At 38.6% G+C, this 24,421-nt stretch overlaps 2 protein-coding genes across 12 annotated transcripts in view; one reads left to right on the plus strand and one right to left on the minus strand.

Annotated features, from left to right (window-relative positions):
• The window catches only part of ART3 (ADP-ribosyltransferase 3 (inactive)), a 135,586-nt gene extending 118,049 nt beyond the window's left edge, over positions 1–17,537 (plus strand). For 4 of the 10 annotated variants that reach the window (XM_043448390.1, XM_043448391.1, XM_043448382.1 and 1 more), the window contains exons 4-12: positions 4,590–4,622; positions 5,528–5,554; positions 6,523–6,552; positions 8,701–8,733; positions 9,334–9,366; positions 9,998–10,030; positions 11,798–11,830; positions 13,484–13,513; positions 15,127–15,520. In XM_043448390.1, the coding sequence (XP_043304325.1) occupies positions 4,590–4,622; positions 5,528–5,554; positions 6,523–6,552; positions 8,701–8,733; positions 9,334–9,366; positions 9,998–10,030; positions 11,798–11,830; positions 13,484–13,513; positions 15,127–15,266 (392 nt within the window). In that variant the 3' untranslated portion in view covers positions 15,267–15,520. Of the gene's footprint in view, positions 1–4,589; positions 4,623–5,527; positions 5,555–6,522; positions 6,553–8,681; positions 8,734–9,333; positions 9,367–9,997; positions 10,031–11,797; positions 11,831–13,483; positions 13,514–15,126 lie in introns of those variants that run through there. The other 6 variants (XM_043448384.1, XM_043448383.1, XM_043448386.1 and 3 more) reach the window with 6 other exon arrangements.
• Positions 2,069–24,421, minus strand: part of NUP54 (nucleoporin 54) — a 44,990-nt gene continuing 22,637 nt past the window's right edge. The window contains exons 10-13 of one of the 2 annotated variants that reach the window (XR_006265693.1): positions 20,539–20,658; positions 19,196–20,227; positions 6,260–6,265; positions 2,069–2,080 (exon numbers count right to left, since the gene is read on the minus strand). Coding sequence is in view for 1 of the 2 variants with exons in the window: in XM_043448381.1 (XP_043304316.1) it covers positions 18,016–18,144; positions 20,117–20,227; positions 20,539–20,658 (360 nt within the window). In the remaining variant the exon portion in view is untranslated. Of the gene's footprint in view, positions 2,081–6,259; positions 6,266–17,294; positions 18,145–19,195; positions 20,228–20,538; positions 20,659–24,421 lie in introns of those variants that run through there. The other variant, XM_043448381.1, reaches the window with a different exon arrangement.

The raw sequence follows: 24,421 nt of genomic DNA on the forward strand, positions 1-24,421 counted from the left end.
GGGCATTGTGGCTGCAGGAAGTGAGGTGGTTGTGTTGCCACCTGGCATTGGGGCTGCCTCTGTGATAGGGTTCTCCCCAGGATCTCCCTACCCCAGATCCAGCTCTAAGTTGCTGTGTGAGGTGGGCAGAACTGGAACAGTCCTGCCAGGAAAGGAACAGCTGAGTACTCCTCCCAAGGGGACTGTCTGCCTTGCCTGCTACCCACTGTGCCCACCGACAAAGTCCACTGCTGGAGCCCAACCCCTCCATGAATGCTGGCAGTGGGCTCTGGTTTGGCCCAGACCATTTGAATGCAGAGTTCCAAAGAATAGCAAGGAGAGATAAGAATGCCTTCCTCAATGATCAATGCAAAGAAATAGAGGAAAATAATAGAATGGGAAAGACTATAGAGATCTCTTCAAGAAAATTAGAGATACAAAGGGAACATTTCACGCAAAGATGAGCACAGTAAAGAACAGAAATAGTATGGACCTAACAGAAGCAGAAGATATTAAGAAGAGGTGGCAAGAATCACACAGAAGAACTATGCAAAAAAGATCTTCATGTCCCAGATAACCACAATGGTGTGATCACTCACCTAGAGCCAGACATCCTGGAGTGCGAAGTCAAGTGGGCGTTAGGAAGCATCACTGTGAACAAAGCTAGTGGAGGTGAAGGAATTCCAGATGAACTATTTCAAATCCTAAATGATGATGCTGGGAAAGTGCTGCACTCAATATGCCAGCAAATTTGGAAAACTCAGCAGTGGCCATGGGACTGGAAAAGGTCAGTTTTCATTCCAATCCCAAAGAAAGGCAATGACAAAGACTGTTCAAACTACCACAGAATTGCACTCATCTCAAACGCTAGCAAAGTAATGCTCAAAATTCTCCAAGCCAGGCTTCAGCAATATGTGAACTGTGAACTTCCAGATGTTCAGGCTGGGTTTAGAAAAAGCAGAGGAACCAGAGATCAAATTGTCAACATCCGCTGAATCATCGAAAAAGCAAGAGAGTTCCAGAAAAACATCTACTTTTGCTTTATTGACTATGCCAAAGCATTGGACTGTGTGGATCACAACAAACTGTGGAAAATTCTTAAAGAGATGGGAATACTGGACCACCTTACCTGCCTCCTGAGACATCTATAGGCAAGTCAAGAAGCCACAGTTAGAACTGGACATGGAACAACAGACTGGTTCCAAATTGGGAAAGAAATACGTCAAGGCTGTATATTATCACCCTGCTTATTTAACTTGTATGCAGAGTACATCATGAGAAATGCTGGGCTGGAATCAAGATTGCCGGGAGAAATATCAATGACCTCAGATATGCAGATGACACCACCTTTATGGCAGAAAGCGAAGAACAACTAAAGAGCCTCTGATGAAAGTGAAAGAGGAGAGTGAAAAAGTTGGCTTAAAACTCAGCATTCAGAAAACTAAGATCATGGCATCTGGTCCCATCACTTCATGGCAAATAGATGGGGAAACAGTGGAAATAGTGCCAGACTTTATTTTTTTTGGCTCTAAAATCACTGCAGATGGTGATTGTAGCCATGAAATTAAAAGACACTTGCTCCTTGGAAGAAAAACTATGACCAGCCCAGACAGCATATTAAAAAGCAGAGACATTGCTGACAAAGGTTCATCTAGTCAAAGCTATGGTTTTTCCACTAGCCATATATGGATGTAAGAGTTGGACCATAAAGAAAGCTTAGCACTGAAGAATTGATGCTTTTGAATTGTGGTGTTGAAGAAGACTCTTGAGAGTCCCTTGGACTGCAAGGAGATCCAACCAGTCCATCCTAAAGGAGATCAGTCCTGACCATTCATTGGAAGGACTGATGCTGAAGCTGAAGCCCCAGTACTTCAGCCACCTGATGCAAAGAACTGACTCCTTGGAAAAGACCCTGATGCTGGGAGGGATTGGGGGCAGGAGGAGAAGGGGACGACAGAGGATGAGATGGCTGGATGGCATTACCGACGCAATGGACATGAGTTTGAGTAAACTCTGGGAGTTGGTGATGAACAGGGAAGCCTGGTGTGCTGCAGTCCATGGGGTCGCAAAGAGTCAGATATGACTGAGCAACTGAACTGAACTAACACCACAGGCCCTTCGGGCTGTCTACCCCTGGCTTAAGAGAGTCCTCCCTCAGGATCCACCTCCTGGAGTTTCACCGCCTGGCTACTCTACATACTAACAGGCCACCCGGCATGTCTTTCAGGCTGAGAAGGGCTGTGAGGAGGAAGCTGTCAGCGCATCTCTCTCCACCTTGATGCCTAGCAAGCCAGCAGGTTTGCACACCTCACAATCAGAGCCCAAGCCCTGCAGCTCCTCTGACCTCCCAGCAGACAGAGGGCCTTTGCAAAGTGAGGGCCTACCTTTGCAGACCCTCCCTGCTTCACAGATCCCTCCCCAGGGTGCCTATCCCATCCTGATGCCCATTATTTTTTTTTCATTCTGTCTGTGGGAATCTTTTTCACCGCTTTGGTTGTGTAAGAGCTCTTCAGACAGCTTCCAGTTGGTTATTTGTGAGAATTGTTCTACCTATGTATTTTTGATGCATTCGTTGGGATGAAGTAAGCTCCATGTCCTCCAACTCATCGTCTTGATCTCTCCCCCAACCCTGCTACTTCTTTAGAAACCTAAAATAGTTTGATTCCTGCTGCTGAAAACCCTAATGGCAAGTTAAACCTAGGCTCAAAAAGGGAGGAGAAATGCAGTCTCATATAAATGGATCTATGTTAAACATTAAGAGATACCTGTTTTCTACTACGGGATTCCCTGGTGGGGAAGAATCAGTGGTGAAGAATCCACCTGCCAGTGCCTGAGATGGGGGTTTGATCCCTGGGTCAGAGAGATCGCCTGGAGAAAAAAATGGCACCCCACTTCAGTATTCTTGCCTGGGAAATCGCATGGACAGAGGAGCCTAGCAGACTGCAGTCAGTGGGGTCTCTGACTTAGGTAAACAACAACAATCTACTAAGGATGAGGCTCTCAAACTTTTTTGCCTAAAAATCACTTAGCATGCTTGTTTAAAATGCAGATTTTAATGCAATGAGAATGCAATAAAGTTATCTTTCCCAGAAACTCTGTATCAGTAGTCCTGGCTAGAGTCTTAGAATTTACAATTTTAATGAGTGCCCAGGTGGTCCTGAGGTATATGATTGGAAGACTATATTTTGAGAACGTCGAAAGTGTTAGTCACTCAGTTGTGTCCGACTCTCTGTGACCCCATGGACTGTAGCCTGCCAGCCTCCTCTGTCCATGGGATTCTCCAGGCAAGAATACTGGAGTGGGTTGCCATTTCCTTCTCCAGGGTATCTTCCGGATACTTTGAGAAACCTGCCCTTAATATGTGCTATAGAAAAAAGATGAAGGCTTTTAAAATTCCCCAGTGCTTGTCCCCAGGCTGAATCTATCATGTTTGTAGCTTTTTCATCCACAGCTCCCCTCACCTTCACCTTTCCCTCAACTAAAACTTCTGGTAAGGCTTGCACCCACTCATCACCTGCTGAGACAACATTTTCTAGTAGTCTCTAGAACTTTAAAAAAAAAACTTCTTGTATAGCCATACACCAAGGTTGGCCTCAGGGTACCATCCAGATTCTTAGAGATTCCTGGCCAGTAGAAACTGGACCAAGTCAGCTGGATTCCTGTTGAAGCCCCATAAACGGGGCAGGGTCTGAGAGCAGCTACAGGTGAGCGCGTCTCACAGTGAAGCTGGGGGTTTCACACCTGCGCTCTGGATTGAGAGGCTCATCCTCAGGGAGTTGAAGTTCCAGGTGAGGTATGTGAGCTGACCAGACTAAGAGAAGAGAGCAAAAGAGAACATATGCCATCTGGACCTTCCTGTGGGGTCTGGGAGTCCCTCCATGACTCATGCTGGCACTAAAACTAAACACCCTCTTGCTGAATTTCTTGACTTATCCTTTGTTGGGCAAGCTAGCAGATTCCCCCGTTAGGTCAAGCCTCAGAGGAGTCACTGCGGCACTCACTGATGACTTTCTAGGGAATCACAAGCAGGAGGATCACAGGCCTTGTACACATATACCGTTCGATGTCATGTTCCTGTTCTCAAAAACTGGTGCATTTCCTTACGCACAGATCAGTGTTCTGGGACCCGTCAGCTTCATTTCTCTGTATGAATGCAAAGGGTGTTTGTTCATGTGTTCTAGGGTCTTGAAGCTCTGATTGAGCTTCTTTTCCTTCAGTGGGTATAAATTGTCATAGTAAAGGGGTAGATTACCTGTTGATGATATTTAGTATCTGAAGAGAGGGTTAGTTAAACAGATAAATTTTCTGCTAATTTTTTCAGACTAATCAGTGTTGTTATTACCTTTGGATGGGATTCTGGAGGTTATTTGAAGTAATCTCCCAAAAAAGACATAAATGAGGAAACTGAATTCCAGACAAGATAGGTGTTGTATCTAGATCTACTGCTCTTTAGTGACTATACTATGAAACAAAAATGTAATGTACTTCCCACTCAGTTATAAGTCTGATAGACTCAGAGCTGACAGATTAGATTACAGTAGCAACAGACAAATAAGTTTTTAATAGAGTGAATTGTGTCTAACTAATAAAACTTTGTCTTTGTGTTTCAGGACTAAAAACTGAAAGTTGTGTTGAGAACATGGGTAAGATATGCTGTAAAGTACTATCTCTGTAATGGGAATTGTATCAGTGTTATTTCTCCCGGAGTAGGTCGGAGCCTCCCCACTGTACTGCCGCGCTGTCAGCCCTTGCTTCCTCAAGGCTGAGTTGTGCCGCCTCTCTTACCTTCTCAGGGGAGAGTGCAGGGATCCACCCTAACCCCACCCCAGCTTTGCCTGTGGCTGTTCTCTCAAACACCGCATTTGCCTTGGGCATGCCCACTCTGACCCTAGTCCATCATTACAGGAACTTAAGGGCTCCTGAAAACCCCTACATGACTCCTGTGCACAGAGTTAGACTCATTCCTGTGTTTTGGCATCTTGGGAAGTAATATTTGGGAGACTGAAGAAAGGAGTGGAGTGAACATGGCTCAGAGGGAAAGACTCGGGGGGGGGGGGGTGGACAAAATGGTAACTTGATCTGCTTCCTCAGAGGAAAATAGGAGAATATAACAAAAATAATCTTTCTTAGAGGACCATGGGAAAGATTTGGAAAGGTAAATAGGAATTCTAAGAATGTTTAGGAACAACATCATCAAATGAGACTCAACAGATTTGAACTGAAGTCGCCAGAAAATGCCTTGGGCTGGTGCATACTTTGGATGGATCCTATTTGAAGATTTCTTTGTTTAAAAAGTTTGAAAAATAAGGGTCCATTTCTACCTGTCTTCCTGGCTAGTTTTTCTGTGGATTCTTCTTCACATAATTAAAATGAATCTGTAACCGTTTTCAAGATTGAAGTTTATATTTCTCATATTGCCATATTTTGTTTGTATCTTGAATGTAAGCCAACCCAAATCTTTATAATTAATAAGCATGTAAAAATAGACTGAACCTGACATTCACTTCTGAGTATAGTACTATGTAATGAAAGCATGTTTGTATTTTAGACTATTTTCAACCTGTCTACAACCCTGGTAAGTATGCTCTAATTTTTAAAAATAACCTCTACATGGGTGTTTAATAGCTCTTTCCTGTTCAGCAGATTCAGTTCTTAGTTGGAGAAAAGGAGTACTTTGCACCTATGAAGGAGTAACTTGGCAGATATGAAGGGGGGAAAAGAATCTATTCTGGGGAAATTGACCTCCCTTCAAATGAGAGGGTGGGCTCTCTGGAGGTCTGAACAATGTGGGAGTCAGGTTGGTGGGACCCAAAGAGCTAAGTGCTCTTGACAGGTCCGAGGTCTCTTAATAGGTAGAGCTCTATATTAAGTCACTGAGGTTATGTGTGACACCAGACATCCAGATGAAAGTGTAAAGTTAGTATTTTTGCCTTTCTTAAATAAGCTGGTGTTTGGTATCGTTTGACTAAAACGTCTGGGTGTAGATGCTTCACCCTGCCCCCGCTAAGTCTCCACTTATGGTGATATGGCTCAGGTCACTGCTTTTTATCTAAGTTCCTTATTACATGTTTGGTCCATGTGGCTACAGTGTGAAGAGAGAAAAGTTTCTAGTCTTTTCTTAAGTATGCAGTTTACTTGATGTTTGGAAGGTATTTCCTGTCCTTGTGTGAAGCATTTCATGCATCTGAGGACTTGCTTAGTAACACTTCTTATTGGCTCAGGCAGCCACAAGTTTTACTGGTCACTTCGCAGAGACTTCAGCTACCTCTTCAAGACAGACATTTTTCTAGCTTGTGGAGATTGCTAGAAGACCTGCTATATGTAACAGTTTTTCTTCGTAGAAGGGGCCAGAGGACTGGTTCAGCCCTTTTAGCCAACTGTGTTTAGTTTGTAGCTGACACTTAAATTTAGTAGCATTAGTTTACTGGATATCAAGTGGATCTTTATGGCCATTTTACTTTAAAGTAGTTGTGCTGTAACTATGATAACTCCCAGTTATTTTGGTCTATTTTTGAAACTGATGAGTTTCTTTTTGTAACTTAGGTGAGGAAAACCAGAAGCTGGAAAACCCTGGTAAGACATTTTCCTAAACTCTGGAAGCTTACTTAGATTTGCAGGGCAACTTCCTTAGGTGTGGGAGTAGGTGGGCATGGAATGGTAAGGAAAAGTGGGAAGAAGGCAGAACCCACCTTTAGCTTACAAGTTTGGTGTATCAGAGGCCCTCCTGAGTTCCAGGTACCCTTCTTTATAAGGATGATGCAGCAGCTCTCTCTGTCTCCTAACTAACAATCCATAGGTCATCCCAGCAGAACAGTTAGAGACATGACATGTGGAACTAGTTCTAGAGAACCTGTTATTTTTTGCTTTATACTAGCACGACTGAAGTGACTTAGCAGCAGCAGCTGCTGTTACATGGATAGAGGAAGGTGTAATTAATTGTTTCACAAACTCTTGTAACCTAGGGTGTTCATCAGGGGCATAAAAATGACATTTTTTCCTAAATTAAAATGATTATATATATATATACACATATTTATATATATGCCAAAATATATATGTACATATGTGAGTATATATATAATCATTTATATATGTATAGTTGCTATTAGCTGTATCCATTTAATATTTAGTAAATTCTAAAGTATAACTCATTCCCAAGTTTTTTGGTCTTTTTAAAAATAATATTCTTCAAGGGTGCTGGGATGCAAACATGCTCATAAATTACTGGTGAGATTATAAATTCAAACTTCTCTGGAGGACAGTTCCAATAATTTGTATCACTAGTCTTAAAATGTCCATATGTTTTAATCTAGCTGTAACACTTTTAGGTATTTGTCCTAAGGAAATAAACATAAAAGTTTGTGTACAAAATATGTATAGAAATGTTTGTATGGTGTTACAGTAGCAAAAATTTGTAAATAAACTTTATCCAACAGTTGGACATTGTTAAATAAGTTACATTCTTATTATGAAACACTAACCAATTTAAAAATCGTGTTTTCAAAAAATATCTGAAGATATGTTGCTGTTGTTTAATCACTGAGTTGTGTCCCATTCTTTGTCACCCCATGGATGCAGCCCACCATTCTCCTCTGTCCATGGGATTTCCCAAGCAAGAATACCTGGAGTGGGTTGTCATTTCTTTCTCCAGGGGATCTTCCTGACCCATGGATCGAACTCATGTCTCCTGCCTTAGCAGGCAGATTCTTTACCACTGTGCCACCAGGGAAGCCCAAAGATAAGAAAGTACTTATAATACAGTGACAGTAAAAATCACAGGATAAAAACAAACTCTACTCAATACTCTATAATGGCCTTTATGGGAAAATAATCTAAGAAAGAGTGGACATATGTGTATGTATAACAGATTCACTTCACTGCACTGCTGAAGCTAACATTGTAAGTCAGTTACACTCCCAATAAAAATTTTAAAAAAGGATAAAAACAGCATATGAAATATAACGTCAAATTTACTTTACAGTATCAAAAGGAACAAACTTTCCTTTATAAGATAAATAAGTACAAGGAATATAATGTACAACATGACTATAGTTAACAGCTGTATGGTGTATTTGAAAGTTGTTAAAAGAGTAGATCCTAAGAGTTCTCATCACAAGGGAAAAAAAATTTCTTTTTTGGTATTTATATGAGATGCTGGATGTTAAACTAAACTTACTGTGGCAGTCATGCCACAATATATGTAACTCAGGCCGTTATGTTGCAGACCTTAAACTTACACAGCGTTTTATGTCAGCTATATCTCAGTAAAATTGAAAAAGTAATGAAAATGTATGTAGCATATACACATATACATTTATTATGGCAAAGAGACAAGAAGGAAATGTACCAGTATTAAGAATGAATAGCTCTGATATCTGGGATTATGAGTAATTTTTAATAAATTCCTATATTTTTCTAAATTATCTATAATTCCTTATATAATCAAGAAATTTTCTTTTTAAAAAATAAATCATGACAAATATAGGTCAGAGTCTAAAAAATATAAATCAATAAGAGATTTCACTTAATCTAGAATGTGCCTGGATCACTGGCCATAGTTCTCTCTGTAAGTTAGGCACCAGTGTCCTAAATCTCCTTCCTTTTTACCCAAAACTCTAAAAACTTTGGGAATGGGTCATCTTGCACTTGTAAATAGTTACATAAGGTTAATTTTCAAGCTTACTGCATTTATCATGAAATAGTTCCTGTTCTCATCTTTAGAAATGAAAAGCCAGGAATCCACTGTCTTTCCTGGTAAGTGATCCTTTATTTACTCTCTGAGACTTAACTGCAAGGTTAGGAGGAGATGTGAGGACTCCTAGAACTAAGGACATTATTGGACATGTAGAGTTTGAGAAATAAGTTAAGCCAAAACAGAGGAACTCTAGTTATTGCGAGCTGCTTATGTTCCATGTAATAATATATTTAGCACTTTTATAATCATCACTTACTACAAACCTGCAAGGTGTTGTTTTTTTTTTGCATAAATAAGGGAATAAAGGTCAGAGGGATTAAGCCTGCCCAGTCAGAGAGCTAATAACTGTAATGACAATAGAACTAAACCAAGCAGAGTTTTAAACCCAGTACTGTTTCATTCAAAAACTGGTGTATTCAGACTGCCTTATGAAGATAAGGTTGGCTAGATCATGAAGTCCTTGAAGTCCAGCATCAGGAGTTTAGGCTTTGTCCAGTCTGAGAATGAAGAGCAATTAAAAAGGTGTTTTTATTGTTACTGTTCCCTACCCCCACTCCCCCCTTTTTAAGGCTTGGAGGTGGGGGCTGGTATACACAAAAGGGAGCATTAACAACGCAAGATAGTTGATTAACATTAACCAGATTCATTTCTGTCTTCAGGTATGAAAAGCCAGGAAGCCACCCAGATACCTGGTAAGACAGCTTTATTTACACTCTTGGTCCAAGTATGAGAAGAGGATTCCTCTGGGTATTAAAGAGAATATTATCATGAGAAAACTAGTCATTAATATTTCCCTTACAGTCTCCTTCCTACGTGTCATTCTACAGACTTTTAGCTGGAGAAGAGAGTAGGAAGGTGCCTCTCCTCCCTAACGTGTGTGTGCGTTCTTGGAGCAGGACAGTTAGCTCTGTTGGGGGCGGGCGGGAGGCAGGCTGCTGCAGCCTGATGCATGCAGTCCAGTCCTCGATTCCACAGCTGAAGGTGTTCAGTAGAAACTTCAACTTTATGCAAAAGCTGATTGTTAGCTTTGGCTATTAATAAAAGCATTTCAGCCTCTAGGATCTGCAGGTAACTAAGCACAGTATTCTCCTGGCACAGAGGCAGACTTAGTGAGGCGCCATGACAGAAGGCCTTTCTGAGTCTGGCATAGATTTGCACAGTGAGGGTTCGGGTAGCCAGAACTTTGCAAGTAAAAGCCAGAAACTGCAGTGCAGGTGCGATCTCTGGTGCTTGTATCACTTGAGTTCATGAGACAAGGAGGAGTTTGAAAATTGTACTTACTGGAACAAACTGCAAGTCACTGAAAATTTCTTTCTCATTTAGGAATGAAAATTCCAGAATCTTTTTCACTACCTGGTAAGCACTGTTAGGCATGCTGGAGAGGAGACTACCAGTCTGGGAAGTATAGATATAATTGTCACAATTAGATATGCAGAGAGGCTAAGTACTTTGCGAAAGATCACATGAGTGAAAGATCTAGGTTCTTATAACCAAATTGTTGTTGAGTCGCTAAGTCATATCCTACTCTTTGTGACCCTGTGAACTACAGTATGCCAGACTTCTCTATCATTCACTATCTGCTGGAGTTTGCTCACACTCATGTCCATCAGGTTGGTGATGCCATCTAACCATCTCATCCTCTGTCACCCCCTTCTCCTCCTGCTCTTAATCTTTCCCAGCATCAGGGTATTTTCCAGTGAGTCGGCTCCGGATCAGGTGGCCAAAGTACTGGAGCTTCAGCTTCAGCACCAGTCCTTCCAATGAATGTTCAGGGTTGATTTCCTTTAGGATGGGCTGGTTTGATTTCCTTGCAGTCCGAGGGAGTCTCAAGTGGGTAGCTATTCCCTTCTCCAGGGAATCTTTCTGGCCCAGGGATCAAACCGCGGTCTCCTGCATTACAGGCAGATTCTTTACTGTCTGAGCCACCAGGAAAGCCGCTGTGATCGAGAACCAGTTTCTTAAAATTTATGATTCCTCAAGTGTTTTTGCAGTATATTTATCATGCATCTTTAACCTACCTTTAAGATATAACCATGAAAACAAGTATTTTAAAAAGTGTGAGGCGATTGCTGAAGGCAAGGCTTGTGAGGGGCCTTGATTTTCTATGGCCAGAGAAATTGAACAGTGTGACTCCTGTCAAGTCAAAAGGACCTCAGAACTTACGCTAACAGGGGAGGAAAAAATATTAAAAGACTCTCAAACTTAATTTTTATCTCTGAGACAGGGAGAAGGTTAAAAAAAAATAAAGACATGATCTAGTATTTTACCAGAGAGCTATGGACTGTAATAACACTTCTTTATGCCTAAGAATTGTCATCTTTCAAATGCGGCTAACACACATACGTTGCCTTATGGAGATACCTGTAAGGACTATAAAAACACAAAATATCAGGGTGCAAGCCCCTATTCAGTGCTTATAAATCCTTTCTTTTGAACTCATAAGGTGTTTTGCAAATAATTTTTGGTAGGTTTTGTTATTATGGAATGATCATCTGTTAAGGAAATTAGATTTCTGACATCTGCTAAATGGCATCTGTCCACACAGCACTGAGCTTAACGTTGCTACCTTTGGGTACTACGTGCTGTGTGCAGGAACCAGCCGTTCACAGTTCACGACCTAAAACACTGACTGGCCCAGAGGGAGAGGTTCCAGCAACACGTTTATATTCGCCCAGATTTGAATGATTGAACTTACTTGGCCGCAACTTTGAAGTGAGCCTCTAATGACACTGATTGCACACTTTGTCTGTCTTTGTTCAGCTCCGGACCTGAGTTTACATAGCACTCTCATTGGCACCTTACTAGGCACGCTGGGTTTTGAAAGGCAGTTGCTTAGCCAGGTGTGGGGGATGCACATGGTCTGTGTAGACAGATCCCACTTCATGAAGTCTCTCCTCTGCCATTTTCCTCTTGGTAACTTTGTATAAGTTATTTCACTTTTTCTGGACCTCTGCTTCTGCATCTGTAAAATGAGGAAAGCTTCTGTCTTGCAGGACTAAAGTCCTAATTTAGGATTAAAGTCCTAATGAGATAAAGCACTGTCAAAACAAGTGGTGGGTTAAAATAGTAAATGGTAGTTGCCTTTATTACTATCTGAATAATAAATCTTGATTTCTCATTTAGGAATAAAAATGTTACAACCAGATGAAAAACCTGGTAAGTTATTTATTTTTTTTTTTGACTTTGAGTTAATTTTTTTTTTAATTAATTTATTTATTTTTTCAGTGGGTTTTGTCATACATTGACATGAATCAGCACTAGATTTACACGTATTCCCCATCCCGATCCCCCCTCCCACCTCCCTCTCCACCCGATCCCTCTGGGTCTTCCCAGTGCACCAGGTTCGAGCACTTGTCTCATGCATCCCACCTGGGCTGGTGACCTGTTTCACCATAGATAATATACATGCTGTTCTTTCGCAACATCCCACCCTCACCTTCTCCCACAGAGTTCAAAAGTCTGTTCTGTACTTCTGTGTCTCTTTTTCTGTTTTTCATATAGGGTTGTCGTTACCATCTTTCTAAATTCCATATATATGTGTTAGTTATTTTTATAAAATTCTTTTGTGTGTGGGGCGGTGGAGGCACCACGGGGCTCTGAGTCGTTCACTGTAATCGCTGAGCTCCATCTAAGGGTCTGGAGAGAGGACACTCGGGCTGCGCAGCTTGACATCCAGTCTGCACGCCCCAGGGAGGCGCTGAGGACCCCTTTCATTGTGCAGGCAGACTGCCCTTAGGGCTCCCTGGGTCAGGCAGAGACAAAGGCAGCTGACCTGAAGCTGGGACCGTTTACCTCCAGCTGCGCCTGTCTATTCCAGAAGGGGCAGGTTTCTTCAGGTGAGCAGGCCACTGAGGGAATCTGTAGTCACAAGAATGGCAGCATCAAGGAGGGATGTGTGCGCCCTGCTCAGCGTGCGACATGCTTTCTGCACTCCTTACTGCACTCTCCATGTCCTCCAACAATAAGCCACTCGGTTTTCCTGGGACTGTTTTGTATTGTGTGTTCCCTTTCTTAGAAAACTGTCTAGTGCAGGCTTTTTTAAAGGTGGTGTCAAAACATGTACACAGAATCTCATATAATCCAATAAGAGATGAAAACATGGAATATAGAGAAGTTAAGGAACCCGTAAAAGGCTAGAATGAGACAATCAAGACCCAAACTTATCAAGTTTTGTTCATTTTCTGTTGCATGACCCTTGTCTCCCAGCTGGATGTAGTTACAGAAAATACACCTCTAATCTGGGCTTCTAGAATTGGCATTTGGCTTCAGAGCCGTCAAAATACGGCAATATTGCAATATTTTAATTTTAATACACTTGGAGTTGGAATAGCATAGTAATTAAGAGCGGAGGCTTTGAACACAGGTATTGCTCCCACTGATTACCAAGCATAAAAGTTGTGATTTTATGCAACTTTTGGGGAACATCTGTATTAATACGGATAACTCTACTACCTACTAGGACTGTTAAGAAGTAAAAGTGTTAATGTACATTAAGTATTTGGTCAATGTGTGACACAGTAAGCATTGAGTAAATGGTAGGTGCTATAGTTGGACTTGGGAATCTGAGTTTAATATATAAAAAAAACTTTAAACAAAATTTTAACTTTTTAAAATGGAAATACACACATTGTAAAGAAATTTCAAAGCATGCAAATGAGTAAACTTAGACCTTCCCCCCAATACCTGTAAGTCTGATATCCTGCCCTTCAGTCCCACACCCAGAGATAACCAAGTTTGCTTAATCATTTAATGAGATTTTTTTCTCTTTGGTGTACAATGCAATTAACTGAACATCTGTTTCTATTTTAGAAGACAAAAGCCAAGATATCAACCAGCCTAGTAAGAAATATTTCTTTTCCTTAGTTGATAATGTCTGTTTCTACAATATACAAAAACTGAGAAAGTTTTTCAAAAAAAGACACCAATCTAGAGTTTAAAGCATCCTAACAGAATATAATGTCACATCCAAATACTTGTATGTGTGAATGGTGGGGGCAAGTTGATTTTGTTTCTTAAGCAGTGATTTTCAACTGTATATAGAGACTATTTTTTCAAGCAATGGTTCTCAACTCTTATCAACCCAATTCTTTTAGAACAAATATTTTATAATGGTATTCTGAAATAAAATTCTTAGATAAGACCCACTTGCACACATAAAAAAATCAAATGATGTCCTAATGATATAACAAAATTATAAACATTTCAGTATGTAAATAAATGCCTAGATTATTCTAGAAGACATAATGAAGTTGTCAGATGATTGTATTTACTTACACAAATAAATTTGGATTTAAGAGAAGCCTGGAAGCTATTCTATACAAGAAAAATGAAAGTGAAGAGATACTGTGGGCTTATTAGATAGAAACTAATTAGATACTAAATTAATAATCTAACTATATAGAAACTAATGTTTATTAAAACTATCCAAATATATTTTGCCTATATGTAAAGTAGGTTCTAGATAAACATTTTTAATTTATATATATGTCTAGCAGTGCATTTGAAATTTATGTGGAAGTGGGTCAGTTTCTCATTGTGCAAGACTGTCCACGGCATGGATACTAGTCTTCTACTTTTATTCCCCACTGCTGTGATAATCAAGACACCCTGACAAGTTTGCAGACTGCCTCTTAGCAGGCAGTGCAGTCCCTTGAGAACCCCTACTCTCTAGTAGCAGACTCATGCAGGAGTGCATCCGCCTGTCTGTTTTCCCATAACGGCATGTTTATGATCATGGCAAGCAAGTACATTTATGATATGAAGGTTTTATAATATTCCCATGGTTTCACTTATGAAATGCGAATGGTGAGCCCATCTGGGTATTTCCAGTCACTCTTCCCTGGTACAGTCTAAACCATAACACAGTCAAAAGTCAGATGTCTGCATTAAGGGCAGTATGAATCAGGCCATCCTGGACTCGACTCTACCTCTGTCTGCTAGTTCAGATGGAAGGGAAGTGGTTTTCTCCAGGGTAGTGTTTTATGTATAAAGGGAAAAGTTTATTTTTTTAAAAATCTGCTTGCAGGGCTTAGTGTTTTAAAAAAATGCAGCTGTATTCCATTGTATACTGTTAGAATATGAAGTATACTATTTTACTCGAAATAGATAAGACACAGCATTAAACTTTATCTTTTATATACAGAAAATGAAAATTTTCAATTGCCAAGAAATTGTAGTGAACTTGAACAGTGAGAAATTACTTTTGTCTACTTAAATACTAAAAAGGCTGTGGAAACCTGGATAAAACCTAGATCAGCACACCTTGATGATATATATGAAAATATAGCCCCCGGTCTGTAATGAACTGTATTTATTTCAAAGTTGTCCTGGCTAGAAGTACTTGATGTATGTTTCTAATCTAACTTGTCTGTTCACATATTCAGGAAATACGGTGTCAGTGGGTGGAATGTGATACTCAACGTGTGTCAGTGACTGTGTGTTCTCGTTAACAGCTCCAGGCCCAGCAGTTCCTGTTCCAGGTCCCAAAAGCCATCCCTCTGCATCTTCTGGCAAAATGCTCCTTCCCCGGTGTGGGACATTCATCATTTTAATCAGTGCTTCTGCTATAAATTTCAGTCGCTCTGTAGTCTGATACATTCTTTACTTGTACTTTACACTGTACTTGAAATACAACTACAGGCATCCCACAGAAATCATCAAAAGGAATGATGTATTTTTCACTTGTTGGTCAACATTCAGTTGATGAAACGTGAATTTGTTATTCACTTAGCAAATCTGGTAGTAAACCCAGATATCATAGAATTCGTTTTTCACTTATTTCTATATTAATTTTATGATTGTAAAAAAACTGTATACTTTAAATTCAATAAAAGACCTTTAATTTCAGTAGAATTGCCAAATACTAAAATATCAATAATGCTAGTGATTAACATGAATTTAATTCCTGAATTAGAATTTTAAAGGTGTTTTACTCATCTTTAAAGGATCAAACTTTGACTTCAAATAGTATATTTTTTCAGTCTCTTTTCCTTCTATATATGAACACTTTGTATTTTTACAAACACAACAGTTGACTAAGTATTTCACATACATAGTCCTTAACTTGAACCTCATACTAACCTAGGAAGGCAGACAGTACCTAATGAATGTGTGGGCTCAGTAAGAAAGGAGAGTGAGGTAAGTACAGTAAGGCGCTCTTTTCCCCAAGAAAAAGAGTGGTTGAATGGTAACTGGTTTAGGCGTGGGCTTTGGTAAGGGACACTTGTTTACACTGCCAATGTTTCAAAAGGAACTGAAGGCCATTTTCAGAGATCCAGAAAAACTTCATGAAGTCTAAACTAGGTGTTAAGGGTTCGGCGTGCTTTAATTCTACCATTTACCTCTCCTCATGTTGAGAATTTTGAGTGAACTATCCACAAGAACCATTATCCAGTTCACAGAACTTTTATAAATTGTGCTGGAGAGCACAACTTAGTCCTGAGGCCAGTTAGTCTGATTTCCATCCAAATCTAGAATTTGGTTATCATTTGCTTGGCACACAAGTCAGGTACAGACCAGGGCCACTTACCTATCTAACCAGCTTATCTATCTAACCTGCCTTACACATGCAGTCACCAGCAGAATTGAAACTTAGGCGGCTAAATGGACCTGTCTTTAAAAGGCAGACCCTGAGCTCTATTTAGGGCTTGTGAAATTAGAAATTAAGAATATGACAGCACGAAAAATTACAGGCTAGAGGTGAGCATGGTTAGCCATCTGTCCAACAGAGATGTTGCTCTGAGGAGCAATTCTCATTTGTTAAATCACCAATTCTTCCTACAGTAAGAAGGCGTGCAGAGGGGCAGACTCCTGTCACCTTTGGCTACAGGATGAGAAAGACAGAGGTGTTAGAAGAAACAGCCCATGAGCCTTGTTTGTGTCTGCTACACAACCGTTAGCTAGTCTGCAACTGGACAGATTGCTCCGGTGGTGTCTCAGAGGGGGCCTCTGGATACACAGCACACCACCCTCCTTGCCGTCCTCATAGTAACACAGGGGCAGGGTTCATAGGCTGTTGATGACACCTCTCATCATCAGCCAAAGCATGATGCAGAAATGCAGAGGGAAAGCATTCCAAGAGGGGCTAACATGATGCAGTGAGATGTGCCTGTGTAGTCAGAGAAATGGCTTCAATTCTCTGGTTTTGAAGAATCACTATTGCACATTACCATGTCTAATTTAGATTTTCCAGTGTTTTCAGATGCTAATGATGTATTAGAGATTTCTTTATCCTAGATGATATATGAAATAATTTCTATTTGCTGTACAGTGGTCAAAATACATCAGTATTGAGGGTGAAGTGAGAGTCTGTCAGTCGTGTCTAGCTCTTTGCGGTCCTGTGGACTGTAGTCCTTGGAATTCTCCAGGCCAGAATACTGGAGGGGGTAGCCTTTCCCTTTTCCAGGGGACCTTCTCAACCCAGGAATCAAACCCAGGTCTCCCGCATTGTAGGCAGATTCTTTACCAGCTGAGCCACAAGGGAAGCCCTTCACCTTGAGGGTGAAGTCAGACTTAAAACCAGGTTAAAACTGAAATACTTGAGTTGTGATTATGATTTAATACTTGTATGAACATCAGTCATCTTTCTCCCAGAACCAAATAAACAAAGCACCAGACAGAATTATATAAAAAGTAATTATAATCAAGAATTTATTTATGTTTTCATATTTTTTAGAAATAAAGAGGTTTAAAAAACAAAAAAAGGTGCAAAAATGATAAAATGTAATTCTTCCGTTATATCCTAATTGCTTACGTGTGTTCTGTAAATTCCAAATAAGTAAAATAATATAAAAATATATATTCAAATCTTTATAGAATGAAAAGAAAACCACATTGATCATTAAATACTCTTGGATTTTCTTTACTCCTCCCACAGATGAATTCACAAATATAAAAACTGACATTTACATTCTGAAGTACAAATCTCCAGCAGCCAAGTAATTATACAGTTTATTTTGTTATGTGCAAAGTAGACATTTCATATTTACTTGCTATGGAAAGCAGAGTACAGGCTCAATGAGAATAATCATTAAACACTGATTATTTTTAAGAACAATGCTGTTGTAAAAATGTACAATAGTAAATATTTTTGGCAATTATGTATTTCTCTTTTAAAGTAATTACAGCTTTTAGATATAAATCTTTCAAAGACTCTCTCTGAAGAGCAGTGAAGTGACTGTTATTTCAGATTTGATAAATAATTTTCAGTAACCTTCTCAAAAACCAAGTCAGGAGAGAGGATTGTTTTTTTATGCCTCCATGTGGTCAGTTTCATTTTTAAAGAAGGCCTGATGTAACAGGAAGATGTATTTCACAAACCTTTAACACAAGTTTGTGAGCTGTCAACTGAAGACACCACCTCTGATGTGGATGGTTTCATTCAATCCGTGTTCTACCAACTTGATATCTTCTAAGTCATCTTTTATGATGCTAATCAAGTGGCTAAGGCCTTCCTGTTGTTGTTTCAAATGCTAGAAGGAATCAAAAAAATACCAATGTATTTCTCTATTAAACTGCAAGCTACTTACAGGAAAAAGGCTATTTTTCATTATTTTACTAGCAACACAGGACTCAGTCGCTCTCATATGCATGTTTTAAAAATCTGTACTGTATCTTTTGCTAACACTTTTAAATATAGTTAAATACTGTGAAAAGAAAAATCAAATATGTAATAAATATAACAAATTTTACAAAAGATGCAGATTTTAAAGATTCCTTTTATCAACCTTTGATAAAAAACTAGTTATATTAAAACAATTCAAGAAGGTACTCAAATATAGATTAACAAAATAATCATTCTGAAAACTGAGGATTTCCATATTTTAAAGTACAAACTGATGATAATGGTGGTAACTACTATTGCTAACATTTCAGGTGTTTATATTATTCCCAATTTTATTGCATACATAAACTCATATATGTTATTCTTATATGTTGGAATTGTTCTCAGTTAATTATAAATATGAATATAATCAGGTATATGTATAAATTAAAAGACGCTTACTCCTTGGAAGGAAAGTTATGACCAACCTAGATAGTATATTAAAAAGGAAAGACATCACTTTGCCAACAGAGGTCCGTCTAGTCAAGGCTATGGTTTTCCCAGTGGTCATGTGTGGATGTGAGAGTTGGACTATAAAGAAAGCTGAGCGCCGAAGAATTGATGCTTTTGAACTGGGGTGTTGGCGAAGACTCTTGAGAGTCCCTTGGACTGCAAGGAGATCCAACCAGTCCATCCTAAAGGAGATCAGTCCTGAGTGTTCATTGGAAAGACTGATGTTGAAGCTGAAACTCCAATACTTTGGCCACCTGATGTGAAGAGCTGACACATTTGAAAAGACCCTGATGTGGGGAAAGATTGAAGGCAGGAGGAGAAGGGGACGACAGAGGATGAGATGGCTGGATGGCATCACTGACTCAACAGACCTGAGTTTGGGTGAACTCCGGGAGTTGGTGATGGACAGGGAGGCCTGGTGTGCTGCGGTTCATGGGGTCGCAAAGAATCAGACACAATGGAGTGACTGAACTGAACTGATCTGATACTTTTTGAGAACCCAGGAGACAAACTAGTTTTTAGCTGCATAAAACAGCAATATTCATTCTAAAGAACATAATAAAATTAGATAAATAATGACATTTATAATTACCTAAAATCCTCAGGCCATGCCAGTTAGTCCTATCTAATATGTTCCACAAAGTTTGCCATCTTAATATATTTTTTTAGATGGTTGCTGGATGGATGGACAGTTTTTATTAAACCAGTCTGTATTTATACTAGTGAAAGTAAGCTAGAGTAGTACTTCCTAACGTTTCCGTAGAAGTGAGCCTTAGACAAGTGCTCTGAGGTCTTGGCTCCTGCAGCCTCCACCCAGGTCCCCTGAAGGCTGATGGGATCAGTAACCCTCCCCTCAGCAACTACCATTCTACTCTTGGGGACACCATATAAATGGAATCATACAACTTCTGTCCTTTCAAATAACTGGCTTACTTCACATAATGTCTTCAAAGTTCATCCATGATGTGTATGTGTGTGTGTATACACTGCCTGCCTTTTTAAGGTTTATATTTCATTGTGTACATATAACCATATTTGGTCTACTTACCCATCTGTGGACACCTGGATTGCTTCCACTTTGGCTACTGTGAATAATGCTTCCATGAACATGGGCATGCAAATATCTGAGTGACTGCATTCAGTTCTTACAGGTGCATACCCAGAAGGAGAACTGCAGGGTTGTATTGTAATTCTATGTTTATATTTTAAGGAGGCACTTTTCACAACGACGGTGTGTATCACTGTACATTGCCACTAGCATGCACAACAGTGCCATTTTCTTCACATCCTCTAAATGTGTGACTTTCTGGAGGGTGTTTTGTTTTGGATAATAGCCATCCTTACGGATATGAATTCACTTAAAGAGTGCACTCTAGTGGAAAACTTACCTGCTTGATTTCTCGTAACAGATCGGCGTCTATGTAATATCTTTCTTCAGATTTGACTGCTCCAAAGTGATTCTGCATCCTGATTTGGGACATCAGTTCATTTAGTCGGCCCTTAAAAATAATACTGAGTTGAATTATAACTGCTCACAACAGCAACCGTTTCTAAGAGATTGTTTTAAAAGGATGGATAGTACTCTAATTAAAGGTGTTTTAATTCTCCTTTTGTACCTTATTTGAAACATTAATACAATTATACAATTAATACAAGCCCAGAATATCATGATTTAAGAGTCTACTTTAGAAAGGAAGTTTTAATTAAAAAAAAAAAAAGACACGTACTTAATAAAGAACACGTACTTGGAAGACCAAGTAACATTTCTCTGCTGAGGCACCTGAAACAAATTCTAGCTTTATGGTCTTACCTTAAACTGAGTAGGGGCATTTAGTTCACCCTGAATTGTATCTAGCTGAACTCGCAACTGCTCTTCATCAGCTTGGATGGCATACCCACTCTTCCTCTGAATTTCCTGTTTGATTAGGACCTACACAAAGAAAAGCCCAACAAGAACAATAGAATTACCTCTCTTCAGTTATGCAGGTAATTTTATTACACATCAACGGTTGAAAGAAATTAGCTAAATACACGAACAATAGTTAGAATCATTAACAGTTCAAGGTTTGAATTATGTAGCCCACTCTTACTGGGAAGTAACATGAATTTACTTTTAATGACTACATAATTTTCATGGTTAGCCAATAATAAGTATTCTTATATTGAGGGGGATATATTGTTTCTAGTTTGGACACTCTGAACAATGCTATAATAAACAGTTTTGTGTATATATATATACACACAGACACATATATATATATTTTTTACATCTTTATTTACTGGTATAAGACTGCCATGAATTCAAGATTGCTGGGTTTAAAGGTAGGTGTGTTCAGTCTTCAGAAGCTGCTAAATTGCTTTCCCAAATATCCTAGCAATTTATATATTCATAAAACACACATAAGACTACCCTTTTCCACACATTTCTGTCAGCAATAGGTAATGACGTTTAAATTTTTTCCAATCTGGTGAGTACTAAAGCATCACACAATTTTTCTTTTTTAAAATCTGCATCCCCTTGATTGTTTTTTCTTTCTTGGCCACTTGGCTTCTGGGATCAGTTAGGATCTTAGTTCCTACCAGGGATTGAACCCAGACTCCCTGCAGTGGAAGTGGGGAGCTTTAACCACTGGACCAGCAGGGGATTTACACCCCCACCTTGAATGCTGAAGGACCATCTCCCACCAGTTAAGAACTACTCTGCAGCTGCCCTTCTGTGAATTGCCTTTACACATTCTTTGCCTGTATTTCAATTGGGGTCTTAGGGGTCAAAATGTAGCACCTCTTTGTAAGATACAAATATTAAGACTACAACTAAAATCAGTGCTGTTTGCAAATTCACAGTTTTCTTTTTCTAAAATCACCACTACTGACAAATGGCTTCTGTTTTCTTTTGCTATACAAAATTTTTGTTAGTTTTGTTTTACAGTTTCTGGTTTTCTTGCTACACATCTCTTCAATCCCTAGGTGGTTCATGTAGCTTCATAAATTTCTTAAGAGTTAAGTCTTTAATACCCTTGTTTTTGTACATGGGCTTCCCCGGTGGCTCAGATGGTAAAGAATCTGCCTGCAATGCGGGAGACCTGGGTTTGATCCCTGGATTGGGAGGATCCCCTAGAGGATGGTGTGGCAATCCACTCCAGTACTCTTGCCTGGAGAATCCCCGTGGACAGAAGAACCTGGAGCTAATTGGTATATGGTGTGATACAGTGGTCAAATTTTCCAGATGGACAGACAGTTACTCTTAGCATTATTTATTAACTAAACCCACTGAATTGAAATATCACCTTTTTCATATTAAGATACAATGTACATCTATTTCTGGATTCTTTATTTTGTTCTGTGGATCTTCATGTCCAATCTTACACCAAGCCCATGCTAATTTGATTACAAGAACTTTAAAACAGTTTCTAAAATTTGATATAGTTTTTTTCTAAAATTTGATAAAGCAAGTCCCCTACAGTATTTCCTTTTTGTTTTCCTGAATCTGTTCTCAAAAGTTATCCTTACTTATGTACTGAAAGATTTCAATCAATTTTTTAAAGCTGTAATTCACTCTTAAAATTTATAAAGTAGATATTGTTTTCTCATCTAAGAATATGGTTTATCTGTGAAAACTTTAATTCAGATTGTATACTTGTATACTTTCCTCACAAATTTATTCCGAAGTGTTTTATAGTTTTTTCATGATAATGAATGGAATACTCTTATTTCCATTAATAGTATAAAGAAACACTGATTTTAAAACACTAACACTGATTTAGTATAAACACTAAAACCCTTGTATTTAGCCATCTTACCACATTAATTCTATTGTTTATTTCCTTGGGTTTTCTAGATACACAGGCATCTCAGCAAAAAGATATTCTCTTTTTATTGTTTTATACTAGTTTAATTACCCTGCTTAGTTACAAAAACTTACATATTTTCCTTCCATGTGTTGCTAGGATAAATTACGTTCATAGATCCTGTTAAAGAATCAACTTTCCATTCCTGAAATTAACCTTAGTCAAAGTATATTCCTTTAAGAAAAAAATTATATTCCTTTAGAATTTGATAATAGCTGGATTCTCTTATATTTCACTTAGATTTTCTGCACTTGTTTTCTATGGTCAGATTTACTAAGATATAATCCACATAAAACAAAATTCACCTTTTTTAGGAGTACAGTTCTATGTATTTGGATGAACACAGGTTACCATCACCACAATCAAGATAAAGAACATTTCTATCACCCATAAAGTTCCCTCCTCCTCCTTATAATCTCCTCTCCCTTACCTCCTGCTCCTAGCAACTATTGATCTATTACATACCTCTTGCTGTGCCTTTTGCATGATATCATATAAATGGAATTATATTACATAGCCTTTCAGTCTGGTTTATTTTACTTAGCACAGTCTGCACCTCTATTAGAATTATCTGTTTATAAATTTTTATTTTGGGGTACTAAAAACTGATGTAAAATGCTGCAGCTGCTCTGGAAAAAGAATTTGGTTATTCAAAAGGTGGAACACAGGTACACACTAACAAGCAATTACCATCCTAGGTTTATGTATCCCAAGAGAAACAAAAGCATATATCCACACAAACATTTGTACACAAGAGTTAATAGTAACATTATTCAGAATAGCCAAAAAGTGGAAACAACCAAAATGTTCACTGATTGACGAAGACATAAAATCTGTTAATTATACAATGAAATATTATTCAGCAATAAAAAGGAAGTGCTGTTACATGCTACAACATGAATGAACGCTGAAAATAGGCTGAGACAGCCAGTCAAAAAATAACATATTTTATGATTTCATTTTCAAGAAGTGTTCAAAAATAGGCAAATCCACAGAAATGCAAAGTTGTTGCCTATGGCTAGGGGATTTAGGAGGAAATGGGGAGTCGCTGCTTATGGGTATGGCGTTTTTTTTAATTTAGAGTGATGCAAATGTTCTAAAACTGATTATGGTGATGGTTGTACAAAGTTGTGAATATAATAAAAATCAATTAAATAGGTGAATTGTATGGTATATGAATTATATCTCAAACGGTTAAAAAAAAAAAAACACCAGCTATATTTTTCTTTTTGTCTGAAATAAAGTAACTTTAGAATTAGCTCATTAATGGTTAGACAAATGAATCTATTTGACCTTTGTGCTTTTTCCGCTGTTGGATCTTTAATAACTTTCCCAATTGCTTCTATGATGGTGTTTGTCTATTTAAGATTTTTTTTCTATAGGTCAATTTTAATAATTTCTATTTTGCTAGAAAATCATCTAACATCTAAATTTATTGCCCTGAATTCCATTGTAGTATTTTCTTATTCTCTTGTGTATGTATGTGGTATTATCTCCTTTCTTCTAATTTTTCTTTTGTCTTTAGGCTCATGAGATGAGTCTTTTTTTCCTTCTTCAGATTCATATTTAGCCATTTTAATGGTCTTTTTAAAGAAACAGCTCTTCAACTTATTCTTTCTACTATGATTAATTTTTTTCTGCTTCACTCATTCCACATCATCTTTATTTCCCTCTTATTGGTTCCTTTTGGCTTATCTTGATAATATTTTTCTAACTTGAGTACTAAGTTCTCTATTTTTTGCATCTTGTATCTTTAAAAAATGAAGTTTTTTGTTTAATTTCAATTTCATGATAATTTCAAGTTGGTATTCATTCTTTTATTTCCTTGTTAATTTGCAAGTTCTT

The sequence above is a fragment of the Cervus canadensis genome, chromosome 26, assembly GCF_019320065.1.
Source record: "Cervus canadensis isolate Bull #8, Minnesota chromosome 26, ASM1932006v1, whole genome shotgun sequence".
Taxonomy (NCBI): Eukaryota; Metazoa; Chordata; class Mammalia; order Artiodactyla; family Cervidae; genus Cervus; species Cervus canadensis.